This window comes from Lynx canadensis, chromosome C2, assembly GCF_007474595.2.
Source record: "Lynx canadensis isolate LIC74 chromosome C2, mLynCan4.pri.v2, whole genome shotgun sequence".
Lineage (NCBI taxonomy): Eukaryota > Metazoa > Chordata > Mammalia > Carnivora > Felidae > Lynx > Lynx canadensis.
In genome coordinates, this window is record NC_044311.2 from 143,192,376 (window position 1) to 143,220,372 (window position 27,997).

General features: G+C 38.5%; 1 protein-coding gene across 7 annotated transcripts; it reads left to right on the plus strand.

The window, feature by feature from the left end:
* On the plus strand, positions 1–27,637 carry USP16 (ubiquitin specific peptidase 16). Of its 7 annotated transcripts, XM_030328904.1 has the most exons (19): positions 65–127; positions 1,034–1,098; positions 3,577–3,678; positions 5,596–5,774; positions 8,670–8,773; positions 9,586–9,689; positions 10,610–10,794; positions 11,574–11,669; positions 12,932–13,062; positions 13,395–13,482; positions 14,560–14,638; positions 16,425–16,516; positions 16,873–16,929; positions 18,095–18,271; positions 19,902–20,565; positions 21,661–21,755; positions 22,889–22,975; positions 26,942–27,098; positions 27,188–27,637. In XM_030328904.1, exons 3-19 carry the CDS (start codon positions 3,618–3,620, stop codon positions 27,310–27,312), a joined length of 2,481 nt encoding a protein of 826 aa, XP_030184764.1. In that variant the 5' UTR covers positions 65–127; positions 1,034–1,098; positions 3,577–3,617; the 3' UTR covers positions 27,313–27,637. The 7 variants fall into 7 exon arrangements, with proteins under 7 accessions (XP_030184766.1, XP_030184767.1, XP_032450673.1 ...); XM_030328906.2 differs by lacking the exon at positions 1,034–1,098 and having other exon boundaries at positions 1–127; positions 10,613–10,794; XM_030328903.2 differs by lacking the exon at positions 1,034–1,098 and having other exon boundaries at positions 39–127.
* Positions 27,638–27,997: the final 360 nt, after the last annotated feature.

Here is a 27,997-nt window from a genome sequence, read left to right on the forward strand (position 1 = left end):
TTGTTGCTTTCTAGCGGTCACTCTGGCTTCGGCTCTGTCGCTGTCTCTGTCACCAGGAGGAAGACGGAGCTGGCTGTCCAGCCCAAAGGCCCATTAGGGGATGCAGCTATGGGCGCTGTCGCCGTGGGTGAGTTCTGTTCCCACTGACTCTCAGTCACCGCTCGCAGGACGTCCTGCGTTCCGAGAGCCCGAATTTCCTGCCTTGACCTCGTTCTCCTCTCGAAGGCTCCTCTTCCTTAAGCACGTTACCTGGCCTCGGCCCGGTACCGCGTTCTCATTGGTTTCATGTCCTGTCAGTTCCAGGAGCTGGCCAATGAGTTGTCGGTGCTGGCGCCCTGTTCGACCCCGGACCCCAAGGTTTCTCCGTGGGTGCGGAGCAGTTGGAAGGGAAGGGGAGGTGTGCTGGGCGCCGCGCGGCCCGGAGCACCCTACTGGTTGCGGTTGGGTTTGCTGCCGTGTCCATATGGTGGTTAGTAGGAAAAGCAGGATCTGTCATCTCTCCGAGTCAGTGAACCTAGGGTAGGTCAGACCTGTGCCAAACTTGAAAGCCATATTTAAGACTTGCTGACAAAGTTTTCCAAATACTTCCACTTTTTTTTTTTTTAATGGAATCGAGCAGGTATGGGAAGACTGGGAAGGGAAGGGAACTGGATTAATATGCGAGCTGGCAAGACCAGCTTTGATTTACATTTTGTGTGGAGTCCTGCAAAGAGTAATTTGGCTAAGAAGCTGACTCTCCTCTGAAGACTCGCCTGAAAAACTTAATAGGTTTATTGATGTTTTATAGCTGATGGTACTCACCACTCTCTTCTCTCGACTCATTTGATGCCCTTTAATAGCTGCTAAAGATTTACTGCAGCGTTTTCCACAGCTTTGCAGTGACCCCCTACTGTCCTCTCCCTGTACTGGTTACAATTAGTCTTTGAAGTTTTTCTTTGGAATCTGGGCTACTGCACTCCTCAAACCAGATTTGCTAGTTCTGTTGTCTTCACTACTGGAGACTTCTTCATTCTTTACCTTTTTGATTTCCCAGGAACCTGTTTGCTTCATTCTAATGTGTGCCTACCTTTGCGCCTTGTAATCACCTTTATGTCTCAGGTACTATGTTCTTTTTCTATTTCGATGCAAGAAGTATTTCTGAGGACCTACTATGTACTAACAATCATTAGATGCTTTAGGCAATTCGGAAGTAATGCCTAAAACCTTTCTTTTTCTCCTAGAACTTTAGATTCCAGACAGAAATAACACATGTCCAGAACAAAGATTTAAGAAGCCGCCCATTATTATATCAGGTTAGGGGACAAAATGAGTAGTGCACATTATAAAGATTGGGGAAATTCAGTTGAGAGATTTATTTAGAGTAGAATGGTTGTCTACAGTTTCATTGAAAGGGACAGCTTGGAGGATTGATGAGATTTGGGTGGATGGAGAGAACTCCCAGCTAGAGATTAAAGGCCTAGAGGTGGTGTCGTGGTGTTTTGGAGGGGACATTAGGGGAGACAGTGGCTTGACTGGAATGTAAATAGTGGTGGTCTTGGAATCGAAAGATCTGTGTTTTCAATCCGTCTCTGCCACCCTGTGATCTTTCATCATTTTCTTTCTGAGTTCCTTCTTATAACAAAATACCCCACTTAAAGGGTTGTTGTGAAAATCAAATAAGATAACGTTTATGAAATGGCTTGGAAGATGGAAAGCACCATGTAATTACACTTTAGTGGTTTTTTGGGGGAAGTAATGAGAGTCAGGATTACCAGAGTATTGGGACAGTTTATAAAGGACTGTGAATGTACAGCTCAGGAGCATGGATGTGATGAAAATGGTATTATTAGATCTGGTACTGGGATGCAGCACAGATTAGAGCAGTTGGATTGGAGGCAAGAACTTGAGTACTATTTTCTTCCCCCCTAAAATCTACAATTCTGAATAAGATAAATTATGTAACATGTTATTTTAGGGTGACAAAATGTACACAAAGTATACCCTAGTTTTATATATATCCATATACTTTGTGTTCTTTTGTTAGTTGTTAGTTAATTCACGTATATTGTAGACATGGAAACTTGTTACATTTTAGATGATCCTTGGAAAGTTTAATAATTACTTGATGTGGCACTCATTTTCCACTATTTTGAATTAACTATATTTACACTAACCAGTTAAGAGCTAGAAGAGGAATATTTCTAAGATGCTAAGCCAGGACAGGATGACAGCTAAGTATCAGAATTAATTGGGAAGTGTTTTCAAAATATATCTTCCAGGTCCTACTTTTCACTTATGTAATCAGAATTTTTTTTTTTTTTTTAAATTTTTTTTTTCAACGTTTATTTATTTTTGGGACAGAGAGAGACAGAGCATGAACGGGGGAGGGGCAGAGAGAGAGGGAGACACAGAGGGAAACAGGCTCCAGGCTCTGAGCCATCAGCCCAGAGCCTGACGCGGGGCTCGAACTCCCGGACCGCGAGATCGTGACCTGGCTGAAGTCGGACGCTTAACCGACTGCGCCACCCAGGCGCCCCTACGTAATCAGAATTTTAATAAGCACTCCAGGTAAAATAACTATTATAGTCATTTAATTGACTTTGGCACTAAGTTATCCTATGTGAAGAACAAGTTTTTAAAATCATTATTATTTAGTTAGGTAGACCTGGATGTACTTTCAGCGCTTTTGATGTTTTCTAATTTTGAATTGTTGACTAAGGAGGTGAAGACTTGATGTGCAGCTAGATTTGTCATAGTCGCCCAAACTGATTTTGGCAATAACATAATAATGTAAACGGTTGAGAATGTGGTTGTAATAAATTCTCAGCTATTATCCATAGGAAGTCCTGGTGTGGGAAATGCGGAACAGTGGATCACTTTTTAATTTTTTTTTTAACATTCATTTATTTTTGAGAGAGAGAGACAGAACATGAGTGGGAGAGAGGCAGAGAAGAGAAGGAGTCACAGAATCCGAGGCAGGCTCCAGGCTCCGAGCTGTCAGCACAAAGCCAGATGCGGGGCTCAAACTCACAAAACATGAGATCGTGACCTGAGCCTAAGTCGGACACTTAACCAACTGAGCCACCCAGGTGTCCTGGCTTTGACTTTTTATATTTGGCTTTGAAATTTGTAAATTTTCTGACTCCCTTTAGTAGATTATCTTGAGACTTGTTTTAAACTTTTCTTGGAGAAATGATCAGTTTAGACTGCAGACCTAAGAAGCATAGTTTAGAAGGAAGGGGCATTATCCTGTTTCAAAGTGCCTACCACCATTCCACATTTATGTAGTGAGAAATTGAATTCCCAGTAGTGTGAAAGTGCTGAGATTTCTCAAGAAAGACAGGTTCTTTCCTGACCTTTACATTCATTGCCAAACTCTAAACCTTATTAAGAATCAGTTTTCTAAGCTATGAAAAACAGGGGTAATACTATCCTGTCTCCTTCAGAGTTCTTACTGATAATATGTGAATGGTCTTTGTATGTTACAAAGTGTGATGGACATGCAAAGTATGTGGCTTAGTTATATTACTGTCTCCTAGAGAAATATAAAACCTACTTTTTTTTTTTTTGTCAAGCTAACTTTATCTTGTTTTCTAGATTGTTATTTTGTGTCAGTAAGTAATCCATAAAGTGCCAACATGGGAAAGAAACGGACAAAGGGAAAAACTGTTCCAATTGATGATTCTTCTGAATCTTTAGGTATATTTCACCAATTGAATCTTTAAAGTTATGTTTATATCCCTAAATGGACATATATTTTAATATGTACAAATGGGATCAAAGTGTACATTATCATTCTGTAATTGCATTTTAACTTAATGTTTATATCTATATGTTATTTAATAGTTTTGACAGCATTAAAATTTTTTTTAATGGTTATTATTTATTTTTGAGAGAGAGAGAGAGAGACAGAACATGAATGGGGGAGGAATAGAGAGAGGGAGACACAGAATCTGAAGCAGGCTTCAGGCTCCGAGCTGTCAGCACAGAGTCCAATGCAGAGCTTGAACTCACAAACCATGAGATCATGACCTGAGCTGAAGTCGGACGCTTAACTGACTGAGCCACCCGGACACCCCTTGACAACATTTTTAATGGCATGATATTCCATTGATGTAAGGACGATGGGTGCTGATTTCATAATTTAGGTAATTCCCCACTGTTATACATTTAGGTAATCTTTACCTTTTCAGTGATATGAATGGAGTGATCTTAAACATTTTTGTAGCTAAATCTCTGTGCACATCCAGTTCTCTTTTTAGTACATATTCTGGAAGTAGAATTGCTGAAATAAATGGCATACGTATTTTCAAGGCTCTTTTGGTTCTGTTGCCAAAATGCCCTCCAAAAATATTGTAGTAATTTACAGGCCCGCTAGTAGTGAAATAAAGTGCCAGTTTCCCCAACCTTTATCAATACTGGCTAGTATCATTTGTAAAGACCTGCTGATTTGCTAGTTGAAAAAGAGTATTTTCTTTTTTTAGTTTGTGTTCCTTTGGCCACTTGCTGGGATTTAGTAGTTTTTTAATATGATCTCATTTGTATTTATTTTCTTTTGGTGCAAGTTCATTGTGCGTAAGCTAAATGTGCCACTTGACTGGTTTCTGAACCTCTGGGGTCCTTGAAACAACTGAAGCGCTTTAGAGTGGCTTGCAGAGCCCTTTACTGATCTGGTCCCAACAGGGTTTTTGGTCTCAGGTCCCGCTGCTCATTTTTACACACGTGTGACTGCCAGTCTGAGGAGACAGTATGACATTTTATACCTCCGTACTCTGTTCATGGGATGTGGCCTTTTCAGTTGTTTTTCAGTCCCCGAGTTCATAGCTTCAAGTGTGAGCTTTGAGGTCAGAAAGATGTGAGCTCAAATTCTGGCATAGCCACTTAGTAGTTATGTGATCTTGGGCACTAAATCTTAGTTTTCTCATCTGTCTTTGGGGATAGTAGTGTCTTTCTTTTAGGGGGGGATCTGATAATTAAATGAGATAGTGTATGCAAAACATTTAGTACAGTATTAGGCTCATAGTAAGTACTTAATATCAGAACATTTTATTACTGTTATTAAGGCTGTACAGATGTTACCTCCTGTATGTAAACTTTATTAATTTTTAGCCCTTCTTATACTGCTCTAGCACATTTTGGAGATTCTTATGTGTTTATTTATCTGCTTCTGCCAGAATATAAGCTGTTCAAAGAGAAGGGCTGCGACTTGGTCTTTTTTAGGTTCCCTGGCCTTTACCACAGTGCTGGCCCTGCGATAGTTTTATTGTTGACTGAATGAAGGACCTTCTCCGTGAACCTTTTAAGATAAAGGGGATAATTAATATGATAAAAGCCTTAATTTTAAAGGAAATAGTTAAATAAATTGAAGTGATTGGAATTGGAATGGTGATGGTTGTACCCAGGACTTCAAAAAACAAAATTTCAGATTTGTGTAAAATCTCTTTCTCACATAATCATAATATTCAAACATCAAACAGAAATTTAAGTTTTTAGATTATCTAACAGTTTGTTAATGGAGTAAATTCATTTTTAATGTTCACATGAATGGTAAGTTTTGAGATTAACCGCAGAAAGCCATATTTTACCTCACCTACTCCTTTTTATTTGTCTTAATAGAACCTACGTGCAGACACATTAGAAAAGGATTGGAACAAGGTAATTTGAAAAGGGCCTTGTTGAACGTGGAATGGAATATTTGTCAAGATTGTAAGACGGACAATAAAGTAAAAGATAAATCTGAAGAAGAAACGGAAGAAAACCCTTCAGTTTGGCTATGTCTTAAATGTGGCCATCAGGTATGCTTAGGTTTTGATCAACATGGGGTTTTGTAAAACTCTTTGAATTTATTTTAGAAGGTATTACCTAAAATCGCAGTTTGGGTGAGTAGGCTACCAGCTGGCATAGGCCCTGTTCCCTGGAGAACAAATCTGGGGACTGAGGTTTGTGTATAGGTGGTTTACTGCAGAGTGCTTCCTGGTACCACAACCTGGAGGAGAGTTAGGGAAGCAGGATTAAGCACAGGGAGAAGTTGAACTAAAGTGGAAGTGTGATGGGGCCTCACCTGATCCCATGATGAACTCTGGCCTTCAGAGAGGTTCTGAATTGAGGCAAGGGGTCAGGCTTTTGTACTTGTGCGTAGGCTAAGCATTGGATGCGGGATGCCCCTGAGAAGGGGGACTAACCTTGGGCAAGGCAACTCCATTCCACTGAGGATAATTCCTGGGGATGGACAGACTGAGCTGTGAGCTGTGAGCAGGCCACATTTATGGCAGCTGGGGGATGGGTAACTTCATCGTGGGGGATGGAGGGTATCTAGGTAACAGAACAATTGACAGATATTGCCATGGTGCTGAAGGTCAGGGACTCTTAGTTTCATATGGTGGTGGCAAGTCAGGTTCATATTTTGGGCAACTGGGCTGCTAGGCATTCCTGTCATGAAGCTTTAAGATGAGGCAGAGAACTTTTGTTTTCCCTCTTCAGTTGAAATTTCTACTGAGATAATTATAGATTCACATGCAGTATAAGAAATAATAGAGATATCTCTATGTAGTTTGCCCCATTTCTCCAAGTGGCAACATTTTACAAACGTCATAGATGTCTGTAGAGTTTTGTCACCTAAGTAGATTCATGGATCCACCACCACAGTCGAGATACCAAGTAGTTTGAAATCACACGGATCTCTTTGTTGCCCTTTCTAAATCCTACCCACTTCTCCACTGCCATCTCTCGCCCAGGCCCATGACAGCCACTAATGTGTTCCCTATTTCTAAAATTTTGTCATTTCAAAAATTTTACGTGAATGGAATCATACAGTATACAGCAATTTTGGATTGGCTTTTTTCACTCAGCCTAATCACCTGAAGAGTCATCTAAATTGTGTGCATCAATAGTTCTTTTTTTTATTGCTGAGTAGTGTTTCCTGGTATGGATATACCTGGTATATCACAGTTTGTTTAACCTCTCTCCTGTTGAAGGACATTTGGGCTGATCCCATTCCAAATTTGGTGATTACAAATAAAGCTGCTATGAATACTTGTGTACAAGTTTTTGTGTAAACTTAAGATTTCCTTTTTCTGGAAAAATGTCCTCAAAGTGCAATTACTAGGTCATGTATTAATTGAATTTTTAGTTTTTAAGAAACTGCCAAACTTTTCCAGAGTAATGTTTTTTTATTCCTACCAGCAGTGTATGAGTGATCAACTTTCTCTTCATTCATGCTAGCATTTAGTATTGTCATGACTTTATTTTAACCATTCCAATAGGGGAATTGTGATAGTTCATGGGTCAATTTGACGATATCTGAATGTTAGCAAAGAACATATTTATTGTATTTGAAAGGTTTTCACTGAAGGTCTTAAGTATATAGGTGAGTATATAGGTGAGAATTGTTACTTCAAATTTTCCAGAATACATTTCTTATTATATATTTTATTTTGCTATCTTTTTAATTCCTAAGGGTAAGACAGTATCACTATCAAGTGTTAACTTTTGTCCTACTCTAGTTACCTTTTGCCCTGTTAGCAGGTGATTCTCTCAAGACAGGGCATCTCATTCTTAGGTTTCAGGTGATCTCAAATGGTGTTATATTTTTCAAAATTAATGTCAAATTTCAACTCATTTATTTTAGAATCGAATGTTGAGTGGGATAAATTAAATCATTAGTGTTGATATCGTAGTTAAAAGATTAGAAACCATTGACGAACATTTCCCCTTCAAAGTATATTTTTCGTTATTATAGAAACAGGACCACTTCTGTAGTGCAATCCAGTGGAGTTAGTTGGTGGCCTGGTTCAGATAGATACACAGGGAAGATATATCTTAGCAGTGATTTGACCAGCAAAAAGCAGAAAATCCAGTCAAGTTCTTTTATGAATAGGCCTCTACATCTTGTAGGTGGAAATCTCCCATTTACTTGTTCAGTTAATGCTTATTAACCTCCTTCCATTTGCTACATTTTTTGGGTAACAGAAAGATTAATTCTGTTTTCTGGACTTTCAATATTTATGGTCCAGGGGAGGAAAGGATACAAACATTGGTAACTTTAATGTAAAGTGGAAGATAAAGAATGCCACAAGGAATTTACACCATGTTTTGTAGGAGTTTGTTTACAGTAAGACTACAGTGTTTTCTCATCCGGGAGAATAAGCATAGGCTTCTGAGAGGAGGTGGCTTTTGAGCTAGATCCTGAAGACTGGGTGGGATTTGATACAGGAGAATATGGGAGTTAACCCTGGAAACATAGGTTGAGGTCAGATGGTATCAGGTTTGTTAATTAGGGGTTTCAAAGCAATTTGTAATTTTTGAATGGAGTGTATGAACAGAACTTTGTTTTAGATACCAATAAACTGAAAAATACGATTGTGAGGAAAATGCTTAGGAAGACGTTAAGTTGCTCCCACCATACCCAGTGAAAGACTTCATTAGCATGGTGTAGTTGGGACTAGAAAGGACAAGTTGGAGACGAAGAGTGCTTTGAGTGCACAGTTCCTAAATACCTTCTTCCTGAGTTGTCCTCAGTTGCCTGTTCCTATTTAAGTTTTCACAAAATTTGGACTCAGTCTAGAATCTAACATCTTATTTCCAAAATCGTAAGAATGACAGTTTCTCAGGCCACTTCCTTGTGCATTAGGGATTATGAATTCTCTTGGTGAACGACTGTGGCTTTGAGGTTTCTGATTATGATTCTCTAGGGCTGTGGCAGAGATTCTCAGGAGCAGCATGCATTGAAGCACTATATGACACCAAGGTCTGAACCTCATTGTCTGGTTCTTAGTTTGGACAACTGGAGTGTATGGTAAGTTTCAACTCTTGTGCCTGTCGGTTGACTGGAAACTGTTTGAAGTATTGGAGAATGGGAGTGTTTGAAATGTTTCGGGAGCGAGAAGGTTTAAATTTTTGTAGAATTTCTTTAAATACCATCACTTTTAGAAGGCTAGAGAATGTCATATTTGCGTGCCTTTTGCTTAGTATTGTACACGCATAGAAATGGTTGCGGGTAGAAGACATAAATCTTTCATCCTTTTGTTTTTCTTGCTTGTGATACTATAAATGGCATGTGGTCGGTTATTATTTAAAAATTGGGACACTGAAAACAAATTTCAGATGAAGTGAGAATATAGTAAAATTTTGACAGTTAATTTGCGTGAAAATCAATGTGGGGCTGGTGTGTATATTTCCTGTATTGTAACATCATCAAAACAAATTTTCACATCTTTAAAAACCATTTACACAGTGGTGTACATTGAACATCATCTGTCAGTTGTAAGATTTGTTAATTTTGATGATGTAGATCTATATTTTGGAATCTGTGTAGAAAAAAACTTTTGACTTTAATATTGTGAATAGCCATTTCAGTAAAATATTTGGAGTCTTTTTCACCCTGTTTGTATATAGCCATGGTTCTGGCTAACCTTACTAATGGTCTCCTATTAGTAAATCTTGGACACTATGGATAATCTTCTTCAAGAAAACACAGAATTTTTATTTTCACTTTCTTTAATAGGATGAATTGGTTGTTACACACTTTGGGTTCCAGGAATTATAATTTGTCCCCTTTTTTGGTTGACAGTTTGTCACTTTTCTTCTCTGTGATCTTTTGGGACACAGGTGTTACCTATGTGATGATGAGGTCCAGTATTGTAGTTCAAACAGATTGGGTCAGGTGGTTGATTATGTTAGAAAACAAGCTGGAATTACAACTCCAAAATCAGGTAAAATTATTTATTTCTCAATATACTCTGTAATGTTGACTTGTATATCTTACCTGTCTTATGAATGTATTTAGATTAATTTACTGTACTACTTGGCATTCCATAAACCTCAATAACATTAATTGTGGTTTATTTCAAACTATGAAACTATTTTTGGTTAAGAATGTAAAACAGTGGGAATAGAGATAAGTATGTGTCAGAAGGAAATCTGAGGAACAACCTAGTCAGATGTGATGAAGAGTCTGTGATGAGTCTGGAGTAAGTAACGAACAGTGATGCCCTTTCTGTCGGGGTCTCGAGGTACACCTGCCTCATACTGAATGTATTTTGTTGTATTTGGATGATATACAAGTGAAGTGCTTGTAACTCCTTCAAAAGGCCAGATATTTCACAGATTTTCTTCATACATAGTTAAATTGGGTTGGCATACATCATCTGCTGCTTTAAGCTTGTTTTGATTTTCACAGTCACAGAAGTATCTTTGGCACAGCCAGAATTGTTTGTTCCTAACTTCAGTATTTGTTTTTGACCCATGGAATTTCATTTAAAAATTTATTTCATGTCTGCATTCTTCACTTGATTGTTTCATACTCTAATTTCATAAAGTAGGATGTGCTTGCTCATTTGCAAAAAGCTTCTGTGTAGTAAAAAAGGGAAGATTTGTGCCAGACATAAACTGTTTGGTTTTATTTGTCAAACTGTTGCTTACATCATTTCTGAATTTGTTTTATTGATTTTTCTCTTTTGATGGTAATTTACTTATATTTGTTAGAAAACATTTAAAATGAAACAGGTGGTGAATAATGATGTTGGGTAAAATTCACGAATTCTAGTACTCTGTCCCAAGTATTACTTTGCATTTGGTATAGTTGTACTACACATTTTGCCAAATCTTTTTTCTTCCTTTTTTTTTTTTAAAGCAGCAAAAGATGGTAACATTGAACTTGAAAATAAAAAATTAGAAAAGGAGAGTAAAAATGAACAAGAGCGAGAAAAAAAGGAAAACTTGGCTAAAGAAAATCCTTCCACGAATTCTGCTTCCCAAATAACTGTGAAAGGACTCAGTAATTTGGGAAATACATGTTTCTTCAATGCAGTTATGCAGGTGCCAATGTTAATTTTTCCCGTATTAAGAAATTTTTTCCCCTCATGATATAGGATGTTTTTGCATGCTTGTTACTTAACAGTATTTTTTTTTACCCCCAAGTAATTTATTTCTGGGTTTTTAAAGAATACTTAAGGAAAGGTTGACTTCGCATGACAATAAAACACTGTGCTAAGTATTGGGGTGCGTTAGAGGCCATGCTGGTCTTGAATTCTGCCACTTGGGTGGGGGAAACACAGGATAACCTAGTACAAAAACAAATACTTGGTAGGGTAACTACTTCATGTTGGGTAGTAGGTAGTGCCCTTTTGAAGTGATGAGTAAACTGTAAACTGAAGTACTTATGAGCCAAATAAAGTAGGGAGAATAGCATGCCATTACTTTTTGTTTCCTGAGATAGATATAATAAAGGCTGCAGTGTTGATAGTGATTTCCTGTTTCGATAGAATGGACACTTAAGAAATACTTGAATTATTTAGGGGTGCCTGGGTGGCTCAGTCACTTGAGCATCTGACTTCGGCTCAGGTCATGATCTCACAGCTCTTTTGAGTTAGAGCCCCACATTGGGCTCTGTGCTGACGGCTCGGAGCCTGGAGCCTGCTTCGGATTCTGTGTCTCCCTGTCTCTCTGCCCCTAACCCACTTGCATTCTGTTTCTGTCTCTCTCAAAAATAAATAAACATTAAGAGATACTTGAATTATTTAAATATTTGAATGATGAAATAAATATTTGATTTGCCTTTAAATAATTTTCCTTTTCTTTTCCATTCTACGTTTCAGAATTTGTCACAAACACCAGTGCTGAGAGAACTACTAAAAGAAGTAAAAATGTCTGGAACAATTGTAAAAATTGAACCACCTGATTTGGCACTAACTGTACGTACTTTAAGTTTTTTTTTTTTTTTTTTTTTTAAGTTTATTGATTTATTTTTGAGAGAGCTTGCAGGCGCGTGCAGGGGAGGAGCAGACAGACAGAGAGAGAGAATCCCAAGCAGGCTCAGCCCTGCCAGGGCTGAGCTCAATGTTGGGCTGGATCTCATGAACTGGGAGATCTTGACCTGAGCTGAAATCAGGAGTCAGACGCTTAACTGACTGAGCCACCCAGGCGCCCCAGGATTTTCTTTTACAGTCAGTAATTTTCCTCTCTGAATATACACATTCTAAATTACTATCATTATTACTTCTTAATGTTTATTTATTTTTGAGAGAGAGCATGAGCAGGGCAGGGGCAGAGTGAGAGGGAGACAGAGAGTCCGAAGCAGGGTCTGTGCTGTCGGTGCAAAGCCCAGTGTGGGGCTCGAACTCATGAACTGTGAGATCACGACCTGAGCTGAAGTTGGACACTAAACCAACTGAGCCACCCAGGCATCCTGCCATTCTAAGCTATTTTAAAGAATTGATGCTCATTTTCACCTTTTTTGTTTGTTTTGTTTGCTTTTGTTTTAGGCTACTGAGTTAAACATTTTCAGGCTAATAGATTTAGCTTTTAGATTTATTTGCTATGTGTATGTCGTATTCTGCTGTGCTCTAGCGTTCAGTGTCCTTCTTGGGAAAGTTGTTGATATGCATGAAGCCCTAGGCATACATTATTTTTTTTAACAGCTTTTAAGGTGACTTAAATGCTGTGTAGCCAAATGAATTTTACCCTATCAGTTTTTTTAAAAGTTTATTTATTTTGAGACAGAGATAACACGAGTGGGGAGGGACAGAGAGAGAGAGAGGGAGAGAGAGAGAATCCCAAGTAGGCTCCACACTGTCAGCATGGAGCCCGATGCTGGGCTCAAACTCATGAACCGTGAGATCATGACCTGAGCCGAAACTAAGAGTCTGACATTTAACCGACTGAGGTGCCTAGGTGTCTCCTACCTTTTTTTAATTATTCATATTTTGCTCTGGCTCTTTCAGTTCTTAGGTGGTTAATACTCCTGATACTCTAAAACTAAAACAGTAGAACTGAATTCTTCATCAATAGTCAGTGACCAGGAACTTTCTCTGTTGTTCCTGATGTACATTTTGAATTTTTAAATGGGACAGTTTTGTCAGGAACACTGGCAATGCAGGCAATACTAGCTACATTTTCGTAAAATAAATGTTTCCAAAATTTGACTGAATAAAGCAATTTTTATTCCCATATTCAGGAACCCTTAGAAATAAACCTTGAGCCTCCAGGCCCTCTTACTTTAGCCATGAGCCAGTTTCTTAATGAGATGCAAGAGACCAAAAAAGGAATCGTGACACCTAAAGAACTCTTTTCTCAGGTCTGTAAAAAGTGAGTATCTGCCTTGATTCTGTTTTCAGTGCCTCAGTAAGATGCTGAGAATTAATATGAAAAACTCCGTAGCGTTAGAAGTCAACCCAGTAAATGTATTATAGTGTGGTTTATTTCTTTGGATTAAAAAATATGAACTTTATGTGAGAATTAAATCTGCCAAGGATGTTGGTGAACTAAAGGGAAATTTTGAGAAACTGGAACACTCTGAGATTTTGGATATGATCTTAAGATTTTTGTAAAAATAGTTTCATATTTTAAAAGACTCATCATTGCTTTTTTTCTTTCTTTTTTCTGTTTTGTTTTCTTTCTTTATCTTTTATTTTCTGTAGAGCAGTACGGTTTAAAGGCTATCAGCAGCAAGACAGCCAGGAGCTGCTTCGCTATTTATTGGATGGAATGAGAGCAGAAGAACAACAAGTTAGCATATTTCGACCCGTATATTTTATGATCCCATGTTCATTAACTTGTCTGTCATTTGAGGTCTTAAGGATTGTTAAAGCAATGAAAACTAGTTACTGAGGCCATCGTATTTAAAATTTTTTTTCTATACCAGTGTTTTCAACCAGTATGTTTTATCACTAGAATGAATGAAGAGAATTAGAAACGATTCTCCTTTTCATGATGCTCTGTTTTCCTTGCTGGTTAGAGCATTATTGTTCTTTGGGAGTTCTATCGTACTAGCCTACACCAGAGAGCTCCAAAGCGTTGGAAAATGTTTCTCCCAAAACAGTTCCCAGTTGCAGCGCATTCCTACTCTTACTCTGAGTGTGATTTAACACAGCTTTTTGAATCTAGGAAGTGCGTTCACTTTTAAGAGTCAGGGAGCATAGTTACATTTAGAAATTTCTGCAAATTGCCAGGATATAAAGTAAAGTATTTGGGGATGTTGAGTATAATTAATAAATGTAATAATAAGACTAGTGATAACAAGTGATAACTAATGATAATATTTAGTTTGCTCTTATTTTATGTCGAGCACTGTTCTCAGAATCTTATGTGCATTTCCTTACTTGGTCCTCACAACCTTTCTGTGAGGTAGATGCTGTTAATCATTTTCTCACTCCATAGATTGTGAAACTGGGATGTGGAAAAAGTGCATTACCTGGTTGAGGGTCACCCAGTAATGATGGCGCTTGGCTTTGAGGACCAGAGTCCCCTGTAGCTCTCATTTAAACAGTCTGCTTCTAGGACATGATATTTCAGTGGTCTTTCCAAAGGAGGTGGGCATGTGCTGAAAAGCTTTGGTTTGAATAGATTAAAATCTTGAAGTAAGACAGTGCCTTTGTTCAGGGGTTAGTGCTTGTTTTGTAATTCTTTTTAGCTCCTTGAATTAATTTTGAAAATGTGATTTTAGAAATACTATTTTTTATTCAGTAAGTTTGGGGAGCTAATTCTTGATCACTTTCTTGACTTGATTACATATTTTCTAAGGAAAACAAACTATAAACCTTTAAAAATTTAATAGTATATATATATCCATTTTATTACTTTTAGAGAGTGAGTAAAGGAATTCTTAAAGCATTTGGTAATTCTACTGAAAAATTGGATGAAGAACTAAAAAATAAAGTTAAAGGTAATGTCTGACTTTTTGAACTAAAACACTATAGTTGAATTCTTCTGTATCTTAGGACAAGATATTGGCACGTGTATTTCAAATTCACAGTTATTAACATACATTTTTCTTTATCACCATTGATTTAAAAAAATATTCAGAATTCCAAGGGTGAATATTTTGGAAAAATTTAACTTTTGGTGTATTTTTATGCACTATTGTAGTGAAATTTTTAAAGGTAGAGCTAAGATGACATCACAGTTTTATATTTCAAAAGCTGACACAGTTGACCCTTGAACAATGCAGAGGTTAAGGGTACCAGTCCTTTCCCTGGCCATTCCCACACAGTCAAAAATCTACTTACATAACTTTTGACTCTAAAAACTTAATTACCAATAGCTTACTGTTGACTGGAAGCCTTACTGATAAACAGTAAAGTAACACATATTTTATGGGTAATATATATTATGTACTGTGTTCTTGTTCTTATAATAAAGGAAAGAATGTTATTAAAATCATAAGGAAGTTAAAATACATTTTCAGTACTGTACTATATTTATTGAAAAGAATTGCACGTGGACCCGCACAGTTCAAACCCGTGTTGTTCGAAGGTCAACTGTATTTCTAATGAGCAGTGACATGTGAATTAGACTTGTCTGTGAGTTGTCAGTAGCTGGCTTATTAATTGTGGAACCAACTTCATTATTACTGTTTTGTGTGGCATTTAAAGGTTTAGGACAGATCAGTCCAATAGAACTTTTGTGATAATGGAACTCTTCCATATTTATGCTGTCTGATATAGTAGCCACTGGCCACATGTGGCCATTTAACCCTTGAAATGTGACTGGGGTGACTGAGGAGCTAAATTTTTATTTTTATTTAATATTAATTTAAATTTAATATTCACAAGGTCTAGTGGCTACCATATTGTAAAGCACAGTTGTTTGTCTTTTTAAGTAGACTCCATGCCCAATGTGGGCCTTGAACTCTCACGACCCTGAGATCAAGAGTTGGATGCTCAACCAACTAATCCAGCCAGGCACACTTGTAAATCACAGTTTAGAATCAACACATAGCACCTGTTTGCCTCCTTGGTGTCCTTTAGGGCCAGGCCAGTGACAGAGAGAATCCTGCCCTGTTGGCACTATCTGTCATCAAGTGTGTTTCTGTACAAATGGGTACACCTGTCATTTGAATAAGGGTGATACATTTCTTGTGTTTAGAAAATTGGGTGACCAGGTAGTAAAATTGTCACCTTACACTAACTTACCAAGAAAACTTACCGAGATTATTTCTGGGAACATAGAAAAATCAAAAGAAAGATTTTGTCTGAAACATTTTCCTGATGGTTTTTTTGTTTTGTTTTGATTTTAAATGGAGTTCAGTCTTAGAGTTCGTAAAACAAGTTACATGCATTTTCTCCTATGTTTGCTGCTGAATATTAGAATGGTAGAGCTAGAAGTGGTCTTGAATATCGTGTAGCTTAGCCCCATCTGTTCATTTTACTAGTGGGGATATTGATAGATAGAAAGTCTCACTGACTTGCATGGTTTATTTTGCACTGACTAGATCTAGGGTGAGAACTTTTTCTTTTTACAAGACACGATTGTGTTACATTGTGTTTATGCTCAAAATTGGAATATATCCTGCTGATGATAGCATAAAAATAAAAATTATAGTAATTATGAACAGAAAAAGCCTATGGGATCAGAATTAAAAATAAAATTTTAAAGTTAGGTAAGTAAATAGTTTTAACTTACTCAGTTAATTATATAAGGGTAATTGATAAACATTTTTCCCTTTATAGATTATGAAAAGAAAAAATCCGTACCAAGTTTTGTGGACCGCATCTTTGGTGGTGAACTAACTAGTACAATCATGTGTGATGAGTGCAGAACTGTAAGTTGCTGTGGTGTGGACTGGATCCACGCATTAAGATTAATGCAGTGTAGTTTGTGAGTTGTGTCCTTCAAAAACAGAAGTATCTAGTTTTATAAGCTGTTCTTAGTTCAACTGCCCAAATCTGCATAGTTCTGTCCTGGGACTATGAACCCGCCCCTTAGATCTGAAAGGAGTTAGTTTAACATTTTAATTTATTTCCCCTAACCCTAAGTTTTCAATGCTGTATAATTTTTCATTTTCTTAAGTCTTTATTTTAAAATGTCCCCCTCCCCCCATGATCTTACTATATAATGTCTAAAGTGAATCTTTTTCTTCTTTTTACTTTTTTTTTTTTTTTTTTTGGTTTGGTTAAGGTCTCTTTGGTTCATGAATCTTTCCTTGATTTGTCTCTACCAGTTTTAGATGATCAGGTAAGACTTACTCAACTTATTTTATTTAAGTAGATTTTTTTCCCCGTGTTAGATTTTATAACGGAAGCCTCGTCAATTTTTTTTTCCAAGTTTGTACATTAGCCCTTGTAGGAATTTTTAACCATATATTTAAGATAGAAGAATTTTAAAGATTTGAATAAAAATTAGGGTAAATATCTTTTTTTTTAAAGAGGATAGTTGGTGTGCCTAGAATTCTTTACAGATAATTAACTTGATTGGTATATGTATAGGGAAGTGTTTTCTTCATATTAAAAGTTACTATTTCTTTTCATTATTTAAGAATAAACACAAATCCTTTAAAGTCTTCAGTTCATACACGTTAATAAGAGTATCTCAATTTTCAGCCATATCAATTTGGTTCCTATCAAGTAGTAGTTGGAGAAAAGAAAACATGTTATGAATATTGGATAAATCATTATTCAAATTAATATGAATGAGGGGGTCCCTTTAATCACTGTTACTTAGTGATTAAAGTCTTACCAAACTTACTTTATTTTCTCTTTTTCTAAAACTCTTTAACGTGGAAAGGAGAAAGATAAAAAGGGCTGCCTTAGTGGGACAAGTACATCACTGATAAACACGAAGTGCATTTAGAAACAGACACAGTTAGGGGCGCCTGGGTGGCGCGGTCGGTTAAGCGTCCGACTTCAGCCAGGTCACGATCTCGCGGCCCGTGAGTTCGAGCCCCGCGTCGGGCTCTGGGCTGATGGCTCAGAGCCTGGAGTCTGTTTCTGGTTCTGTGTCTCCCTCTCTCTCTCTGCCCCTCCCCCGTTCATGCTCTGTCTCTCTCTGTCCCAAAAATAAATAAACGTTGAAAAAAAAATTAAAAAAAAAAAAAAAAAAAAAAAAAGAAACAGACACAGTTACAGTGTGATAGAGCGTGTACCTAATAACATTCATTATATTCCTTTCTAGTTAACTTGCATGTAAAGTTGTCTTTTTTACTGTTTTGTTTGTTTGCTTGTTTTCTCAGTATGTGAGGATTGCTTTCTAGTAATTGAGATGAATGAATTTTGTCTTGGATATATTTTCAAACATTGTGGAAAGTAAATGTAGTGTAAAATAGTAGAAAAATATTTAGGTAACATGAAATCTTTTCACCAAATAGTAGTTGTAAAATTTTATTTTTGGCCCATATTTTAAGAGTGGTAAGAAAAGTATAAATGATAAAAATTTGAAAAAGACGATGGAGGATGAAGATAAAGACAGCGAGGAAGAGAAAGATAATGACAGTTACATGAAAGAGAGGAATGACATTCCCTCAGGAACAAGTAAGCACTTACAGAAAAAAGCAAAGAAGCAAGCCAAAAAGCAAGCCAAGGTGGGTAACTGGGAAGAAAACTATGCTTTTCTAATTTTATATCTGCAACTGTTGCGTTTGAAGTCTGAGTGACTGAAAGAAAAGGTTGTGCTTTTTTGTTTTTTATCTTGCATTACTTGTGAGAACTTTTAAGAATTTTAGTTCACCTTAAACAATTTTTTGAGTTCTTAAAATTTAAAAATTTAAAAATCTCTAAAGATGTACAGTGAGAGGCCCCCACCAAGCCTGTCCTCTTACGACACAGATGACCACTTCCTTAGTTTCATACGTGTCCTTCCAAAGTTTTTTGGGAAATAGGATTAAATACAGATACATAGTCTTGGTTTTTCCTCCTTTAAAAAATTATACACACTATTCTGGACCTTGTGTTTTGTTTGTTTCTACTTAATTAGACTCTTGGAGATTTTTCTGCGTCAGGATACAAAGAGTCAGTTGTTTTAAACAGCTGTATGCTATTCTGTTTTATAGATGTAACCATAGTTCATTTAACTGTTCTCTGTTGATTTAGTTTGTAGTCTTTTGCTGGGTAATAACCTGTGCTCTGCAGGGAATAATCCTATACACCTGTCATCTGTAGGGCACATTTTGAGAAGAGGGATTGCATTTGTAATCTAACTGCCCTCCACAAAGATTGTACCAATTTATATTCCCACCAGCAGCATACGAGACTTGCTGTTTCTCTTCATCCTCGACAGCAGTTATGTTCTATGACTTCTCCCAGTCTGATGGAAAATACTATCTCAGTGCAGTTTTATTTTCCATTTCGTTTAACATAAGTGAAGTATGTTTTTATGTTTGAGTCATTTGTGTTGCCTTTCCTTTGCAGTGTTGTCTTCTGTCCGTTCTCCATTTTTCTTTCATGGTTTAACTGTTTTTAGCCAAAACACATTGGAAAATGTGTCCTGCGTATTGTCCTTCAGCCGTCTGGAATTACAGATTAGCCTCACAGGGACTGTCATTTTACCTAGAGTCTTCAGGCATTCCAGTGACAAGAGTGTGCTGAAATGCCTTCCCCTTCTATGTGGAAATAGGCTGCAAATGGGAAATAAAATGCTTCTAGGAAGGAAGTCCTTTGTCGTCCTCTGTACATGAGGCTTCCTTGCTTCCTCCCTAATTTTGGGCTATTTGTTTCCTGGGATGTTCTCCTCCATCCTGCCCAAAGCAGTCCTGTACTTGTGCATCCTTGAGTTTTCAGTTTGCTTTTTCTTCCCTCAGTGAACCTTTGACCCAATAATCATAACTTGCACGGGTATACCCCTTCCTGTTGTGTGTATAGTCAGTCTCCCTGCTTGGTTCCATACTAGTCTGCTTGGGTGTAACAGTTACCGTCTCATCCACTGCTCTGTCTAGATCACTTCTCTTAGAGCACAGACCATGCCTTGCACAGTTTTATTTGCCCTGTGTAATAGTATTTTGATGATTGGTGATGGTTTATTCCTGCTTTAAATTAAAGAACTTTCTTCATAATTTCTTTGATCCCTGATAGTAAAGGAACTTTTAGGATCAGAATTCTGGGAATGAACTCTTCCTTATAAACTTATTTTGGATTGATAAGCAAGAAAACCTGATGTGGTACATGCATACTCTTTCTCTTCCTATTTTTAAAAAACGTTTTATGCTTTTTGCACAGAACCAACGAAGGCAACAGAAAATTCAAGGAAAAGTTCTTCATTTAAATGATATCTGTACCATCGACCATCCTGAAGATAATGAATGTGAGGTTGAAATGTCACTTCAGGGAGAAGTGGATGTTAAATCCAACCATATCTCAGAAGAGGAAATCACACATAAAGAATATTGCGTTAATCAGAAAGATTTGAATGGCCAAGAAAAAATGATAGAAAATAAAACTGACAATCAAAAATCCACAGAGGAAGTAGATATGAGAAATGTCAACATGGATAATGATTTGGAGGGTCTGGCCTCTTCTCCCACTGAATGTCCTAGGAATTTAAATGGTGCCTATCTGACAGAAGGGAGCAGTGGAGAAGTGGACATTTCCAGTGGTTTCAAAAACCTTAACTTGAATGCTGCTCTTCGACCTGATGAAATAAATATAGAGATTCTGAATGAGAGTCATTCTCCTGGGACCAAGGTATATGAAGTTGTAAACGAAGATCCAGAAACTGCTTTCTGTACTCTTGCAAACAGGGAAGCTTTCCATACTGATGAATGTTCAATCCAACATTGTTTATATCAGTTCACCCGAAATGAGAAACTTCGAGATGCAAATAAACTGCTTTGTGAAGTATGCACCCGGAGACAGTATAGTGGACCAAAGGCAAATGTAAAAGGTATTTGGAGTCTCTCACTGAAAGTGAAATTCATGTTCAGGGGCCCGTTTTGCACTGCATAGGTAGAGTACTGCTGTTGTAGTTGTATCAGGATTTGGATGGCATCTGGAAGTTCCTTCTCCTGTGTAAATATTTTGGTAGAAGGATAGACAAACAGATTGAAGTGGCTGATGCTGTATGGCAGCCTGACAGCAGATAGAGCGGGACAGTTCGCTCTCCAACACCTCTTTCTGTGGCCAGATTATCCCCCTGGGATTTATCACAACAGGGTCCTTACCCTTACAGATAGTGGCTAATTCTTTGCATCCTCAGTTTCCTGTCAGCATTTGTGATGGCCCTCATCTCCTTTGTATCCAGGAAGCTTCACTTCATCAGTGTACTCATGAGATATGCCCAGTGCCAGGTACTAGGAGGACAGCGATTTCTCTAACCTCCCTCAAATATACAACAGAAAAATACTGACAATTCCCTTTCTCCCCAACACCCCCCCCCCCCGTTTTTTGAGCTTGAGTAAGTGGGGTAAGGCGGGATTGTGGATTCCTAAGGATTCTTCCTAGAGTTGTTGAAACATTTTAAAGGTCTAGTTTTTTATTTATTTGCATGTCAATACAAATAGTAAATTGTGTTGATTTTATAGCAGTTCTGTTTGCCTTAGAGCAGACATCGGCAAACTGTTGTCCACAGGCCAAGTTTGGTCTGCCATCTGTTTTTGTAGGGGGTCTAGACATGTTTTTATTGATGAACATTTGAAAGTGATCTGATGGTAGTACTAAGTATGAGCCCCAATTAAATGGTATCTGTCCAAAAATGATTTCATTTTTTCCCTCAGTAGACTGTAGTCGTACTCATTTGTTACTATATTTAGAATTACATCAGTGAAAAGTTGTGGGAATTTGTGGAAATTTTTACTGATACCTACAACATATACTTAATTTTGCCTCTTGGTCCACAAAGCCCAAAATATTTATTATATGGCCCTTTCCAGAAAGTTTAAAGATGATTGCTTGAGATGTTTGAAATGATTTTATAGTAAATGTGAATGCTTCAGAAATCTGAAACTATTTCCACACTGCTAAAATTTCTTTTTTTCTTTAGGTGAAAGGAAACATGTTTATACCAATGCCAAAAAGCAGATGCTAATCTCTCTTGCTCCTCCTGTTCTCACTCTCCATTTAAAGAGATTTCAGCAGGTACCCTTTTGTTACCTCAAATTTGTTTTAAATATTTAATGCTTTATTTGTTACTGTCTCACTATATTCCTGTGTTTCTTTGGTTTTCTGTTATTTCTTAATTCTAACTTTCAAAAAAGTAGGGAAGTAAGAAATATATACGGGTGTGACAAAAGCTTAGATGAAGATACCCGTCGAGGTGGAGGAGAAACTTAGGCACAATCCTTCCTCAGTTTTACTAGAATTCATGTTGCTCTTTTTAGTAAAATTAGTATCTCACTCTATCCTTAATTTCAGGTTAAAAAAAAAAGCCCAGTGTACTAGCTGTATTTCACAGTTAAGAAATTAGTGCTATTTTTCTGTTGTGTGTGTGGTACGTTCTTTGTACTGACCCTTGATAAAAAGACATCGATACCTTGGATTTTCATCATTTTGGTGACCTTGTTTTTTTCTGGAAGACTTTTACTGTAAGCAGTACAAGTTTTAAACTCAGTTCCAAATTTCCAAAGAACCTTAAGAATGTATTCCCTCCTGTGGTTGTTATATGGGTTTGATTAATTGGGTCGGTGTCTCTGAAATAAGCACTAAGTTTGGGTAGGGAGGGAGGCTCGAGAGGATGTGTTGTACAGGAAAGTATTTTCCAGTTGTTGAGTTTTAAGCACTTAAAACCTCTGGTCTAATGTGGCTTTTCTGGATGGCTAAAGCAGAAACACTGAGAATTTTCTCATGGGAGTAGATTTTTTTTTTTTTCTTAAGTTTATTTATTTACTTAGAGAGCATGTATGCATGCTTGGGAGGAGCAGAGAGAGAGGGAATCCCAAGCAAGTTCTGCACTGACAGTGCAGAGCCTGAGGCGGGGCTCGAACCCACAAACCACGAGATCATGACCTGAATTGAAATCAAGAGTTGGATGCTTAACCGACTGAGCCCATGTGCCCTGGGAGCAGCTTTCTTAATCTGTTGGGGTGTGGGGTGTGTGTTTGGTGTGCACTTCGCAAAAATCATTTAGTGGTCAGAAAGAAAAGAGTCTCCTGAGAAGACTGAGCTAGGGTTTGATGTTGGTGTTCTTTTGTGCATTCGGGTGGGAGTACAGTTTACTTAATGTGTACAGCTTTTCTAGGAAAATAACTCAATCTGTTGTCTCTCTTTTTTAGGCTGGTTTTAACCTACGCAAAGTTAACAAACACATAAAATTTCCAGAAATCTTAGATTTGGCTCCTTTTTGTACCCTTAAATGTAAGGTAGGTGAAAGTGGTCTTTTTGGGAAAATCCTTTAAAGGGAAATCATAGCTTATTTACCAGATACTCCCAACAGTAACTCACTGAAGTATGAGGTTGATAAGAATGAATAGAGTGGGTCTTTGATCTTTGTACCATTACAATTTCAAGATCTGTGATGAATCATTTGGAACATTAGGTTGTTAATTTCAGTTAATTTTTTGAATCTCTATTAATTGTGGCAGACATTGTCTTGGGAGCTGAGGGCACAAAACTAAAGATCAGCAGATACATTAAGTAATTTCAGTTAAAAGAAATTTTTTTTTTAATGTTTATTTGTTTTTAATAGCGAGCAGGGGAGAGGGAGAGAGAGGAAGACACAGGATCCAAAGCAGGCTCCAGTCTCTGAGCTGTCAGCACAGAGCCCAGTGTGGGGCTCGAACCACAAACTGCAAGATCATGACCTAAGCCGAAGTCAGAGGCTTAACTGACTGAGCCACCCAGGCGCCCCAAGTAATTTCAGTTTAATATGGTTGAGTGTCATAGACACAGAGCGGGGGTGGTATGCACTTAACCCAGTATGTTGGTGGTTCAGGAAACGCTCTGTGAAGTAGACCACACCTTAACCACTCTTTACAGGAGTAAGAGTTAGTGTGATGGGTCAAGAGGAAATTCAGTTTTCCAGGCAGAGGGACCAGCCAGAGCAAAGACAAGTAAAATGACATGGTGGGGGCTAGGCACTAGCAGCAGAAGCAGTTGTAGAGCTTCTGGTACAAAGCTAGAGAATGTTGGGAGGTGAAGCCAGAGCAGAGATGCAATGAGGTTTGGAAGATTATCATGGTGAGCAACTTGGGCTTTATTAGGTATGCAGTGGGGTGCCACTGAAGAGTTTAAAGCAGTGGGGTGACAGCCAGATCTGTGTTATTATACGAGTTACTTGCTGAAGCATGGAAGTTGGATTTTAGGCAGGAGCTCTCTAGTTTGGAGGCTGTTGAATTAATTTAGTCAATAGATGGTGAGAGCTTAATTTAGGATAGGAGAGGGCAAGCTTGAAAGAATATTTCATGGGGTAAAATTATCCAGACTCATGACTTATACAGGCTCTGGAAGCTGAGGAAGAGGCCTTGAAATGGATGGTAAGGGTAGCACAAAAAAGAGTTGAGCATGATTCCTGAGGCCTGGCTTGAGTGACGAGGCATTTGGTAGATGGGAGTACCATTCATTGAGGTAGGAAATACAGGAAGAACAGGTTGGGAGGTAGAGAAAGGATAATGAATTTGGTTTTAGATACACTGAGTTTCAGGTATTTTTGAAATACTCAGGGGGACACAGATGTGCATGTCTGAGGCTCAGGGCAGAGAGGTCAGGTCTGGAGATAAAAATTTGGAAATCAGTACATAGGTGATGGTTAAAACTATGAGGCTAGGATCCCCTGTGTAGAGCATGGAGAAAGAGAAGAGATGGTTAATGACAACTCTGGTGAGCATAGGGGTGTAAGAGGCATATGTAGAAGAGGAGGACACCACCAACGATTTTGACAGATCTCCGTGTTGAAGAATTTGGACAATTGGAGAAGCTGTAGGATTATATTCGGATTTCAAATGCTTCAGTATAAACAATAATTTGTGTGCAGAATTTGAAATGATAGAAATTCTCCTATCCTCCCTCCCAACTTAAAATTTTACAATTCTCCAAGAAAGGTATTTCAGAGCTGGTGGGCAGAGTGAATTGTAATTGTTTTTATATTATCACCATGGTGCAGGGCCACTTTTGCCAGTAAGCAGAAATACCTTTGGTTGGATTAGTTTGAACACAAGGGTATTAGGAATCCATTGTTTGCCTACATTGCCCTGCGCTCAAGCTTAAGGGAGAAGACTGGGTGGCCTCAAGTGTCAGCATATCAGAGAAAAAGACCTAAAAAGTATTTGTGGATTAGAAGGTATAGAGGTCATGGTAAAATTTTTAAGAAGTATTGGTGACTTCAGTGGATTGAGCAATGAATGACAATATTGGAAATAAAGCATATAGGTATGTTTGAGGCATTGTTGAAAAGGAAAAGTGGTAGATCAATTTTTTTTTTTTTTTTTTTAAGTCTGGGAAACTTAGGTGGGTTTGCAGAGCAAGAGGAAAATCTAGAAGTTAAAGATACAGAAAAGAGAGAGATTTGACTGAGCAAGACCCTGGAGGAAGCCAGAAAGGCGGGGATGAGGACACTAAGTTGGACTGTTGTTTCCGAACAAAAGGGACAGGATACTTCATCTTCCTGAGAATGGGCAATTTACGGTTGGGTAGGTTTTATCTGTTTTCCTGAAGTGGGAGGTGAGGTCAGCTACAGAGAATAATAAAGGTGATAAGGAGAGGCTATAGGAGTGGTTAAAGTCTGGGCCCGTTGCTGTGAAGGATAGCTGTGGAACTAAGGAGCTAACTAGGGAACAGGTTCCAAGATTAGACAGTCACATGGGGGACCCTGATGAGTCCTCAGTGATTTTACCAATCTGCAGGGATATGTAATTTTGTTTTCTGGCAATAGCAGCTGTTTGGGTGTGTGGTTGGGAAGGCTCATCGTAGGATTCAGAAAGGAGTTTTGTTTTAATTAAAAAAAATTTTTTTTAATGTTTATTTATTATTGAGAGACAGAGACAGAGCAGAAACACAGGAGGGGCAGAGAGAGAGGGAGACACAGAATCGGAAGCAGGCTCCAGGCTCTGAGCTGTCAGCACAGAGCCTGATGTGGGGCTCGAACTCACGGACCGTGAGATCACGACCTGAGCCAAAGTAGATGCTTGACCAACTGAGCCACCCAGCTGCCCCTGGAGTTTTATGATCAGTGTGCCGGCAAGGCTGGTGGTGGGTGTTAAGAGAGATTATTTGTAAGACTGATACACATGGTTCAAGTTCTCCAGCTTTAATATGCATGTCCTTTGGGCATCAGTAGGTCTTGGGTGGGGGTCTAAGATTCTGCATTTCTAATAAGCCCTCAGGTAAATGCTGACACCGCCGTTCTGTTGCCATCTTGAGCAGTGAAGACACAGACCTAATAGGGGAATGAGGCCAAGAGAGGCTTCCTTGGCCAGGAGAAAGTGAGGACTCCAGGATCCAGTTAGGTTAGAGAGAGGGGAGATCGGTGAGAGGAGAACTGGAAGAGCGGGAGCCTTGTGAACGGAGACTAGAAAAGTGGGAAGACTTGAAGTTGAACAGTTCTGGGTGAGGATCGATTGCAGAATATAGGCCTGGCACTTAAAGTGGGATGGCAGGAGAAATCCTGAGAAGCTCACTGAAGGACACTGAAGTCCCTAAGGAAGCAGACAGGACTTGGAGTGAAGGATGAAGTTCTTCTGTGAAGAGGGGGCCACAGATTAAAGAGATGACAGTATTATTGACGGATAATGATGCCCATTCAGGGGGACTTTTTACAAGAGAACCTAAGTGGAATAGTTGTCTGAAAGCAGCCCCAGCTCAGAGAATGCCTGTCCTTGTCGCCAGTCAACCCTGTAGCATATGGGGTCTTAAAAGAATAAGCAGCCTCCACCATCTAGCTAGCGGAAGTGAACCCTTGAGAAGCCAAATCTCTGAGGAACGTTTGTAAACATAAGGGGTGGTTTGGGCACGACTTAAACGCGATCCTCTTGCTGGTAAAGGCTTACAGTCTCGGCAGGAACTGGAACGATAGAGCTGTTAAGGTATTTCGCAATTATCAGAGCCCGGGACTCCTATGGAAACTGGCAAGCTCGGTTACTGAAGTATCTGGGCCGGGAAGCTGCAATTGAGGCAAGTGGCCTCTGGTTTGTGATTCTGGCAGACCGCAACGGTGACTTTCTAATAAAAACCTAAGTGTGACACTACTCTGTAGGGGGAAAATAGTAGTCAAGGTCAGACTCATGAATGATTTTACATTCTCAAAGGTTAGAAAGCCTTCGCTTAAATTATCTTGCCCATGGCATCTATAAACGGGACTAGAACTAACTCCTGAATTCTCTTCATTTTGAAAGAATGTCGCGGAAGAAAACACAAGGGTACTTTATTCCTTATATGGAGTCGTTGAACACAGTGGCACCATGAGGTCAGGGCATTATACTGCCTATGCAAAGGCAAGAGCTGCCAACAGTCACCTCTCTAATCTTGTTCTCCACGGTGATATTCCACAAGGTAGGAGGGCGTGGGAAATTCTGGCATTCAGAGGATTATGGCCAAACCAAAAAATAACGGAACTTCCCATTTATGTTTTCTCCTGACAGATTTTGAAATGCAGTCAACCAAAGGGCAGTGGTTTCACATCAGTGACACGCACGTGCAAGCTGTGCCGACAACTAAAGTCCTGAACTCACAGGCGTACCTCCTATTTTATGAGAGAGTACTATAATCGTTTCAAAAAGTGCTTTCTCCACAAACAAGTTTATAGCTTTTAAAGTGGCTCTAATTAATAGTAAGCGAAGACTGACTGTAAAATCATGTTTAATAAAGAAGCGAAGACTCTAAGATCATGTTCACTTAAATACATGCCAGAAGAAATGTTTATTAAAATATTGAAGGGAAAATACCTAAAAATTTACAATGGTTTTGTATTGTCATAGTGGTTTTTATTCTTGCTTCCAGTTTCTGGAAAGGATTTTGAACCCCAGTCCTCTGTGCTTAAGTATGTCTGGTTGATGGGTTGTAACACATCAATAAATCGACTTACCCCCAAACCTTGTTTTGTTACTTGGAAGATGTAAAGTTGTGTTCTTACTCTACCACGTAACATTTTAAAATACGTTTGGCTAATGAAACTTCAAATGTATTTTTAAAAAGTGTTGACTTTATAAGCAGACATTAGATAATGGCAGTAGTACGTACTTGGAAGAAGTCTCTTACCCACAATTCTGCTGACACCATACAGTGTACATAAGCTGGGGTGTAGGCCTGACTCTGCTCTTTTTCTGTGAACAGACCCAAAGTAGACACTCCTGCGACTCTTAATTCAGTACCAGGTCCCCTTAATGCCAGCATGCCAGAGAAAGTCTGCGAACTGTCCTTTTACCCAAGCGAGCGCCAGCATCTCGAAGTTG

Bases quoted from the DNA above. Each gene is read 5' to 3' on its own strand.
- USP16 (XM_030328903.2), top strand. From the start codon at position 3,618: ATGGGAAAGAAACGGACAAAGGGAAAAACTGTTCCAATTGATGATTCT. The intron at 21,756-22,888 runs GTACCCTTTTGT...TCTCTTTTTTAG, and splicing joins ATTTAAAGAGATTTCAGCAG to GCTGGTTTTAACCTACGCAA. The intron at 27,099-27,187 runs GTAGGAGGGCGT...TTCTCCTGACAG, and splicing joins CCACGGTGATATTCCACAAG to ATTTTGAAATGCAGTCAACC.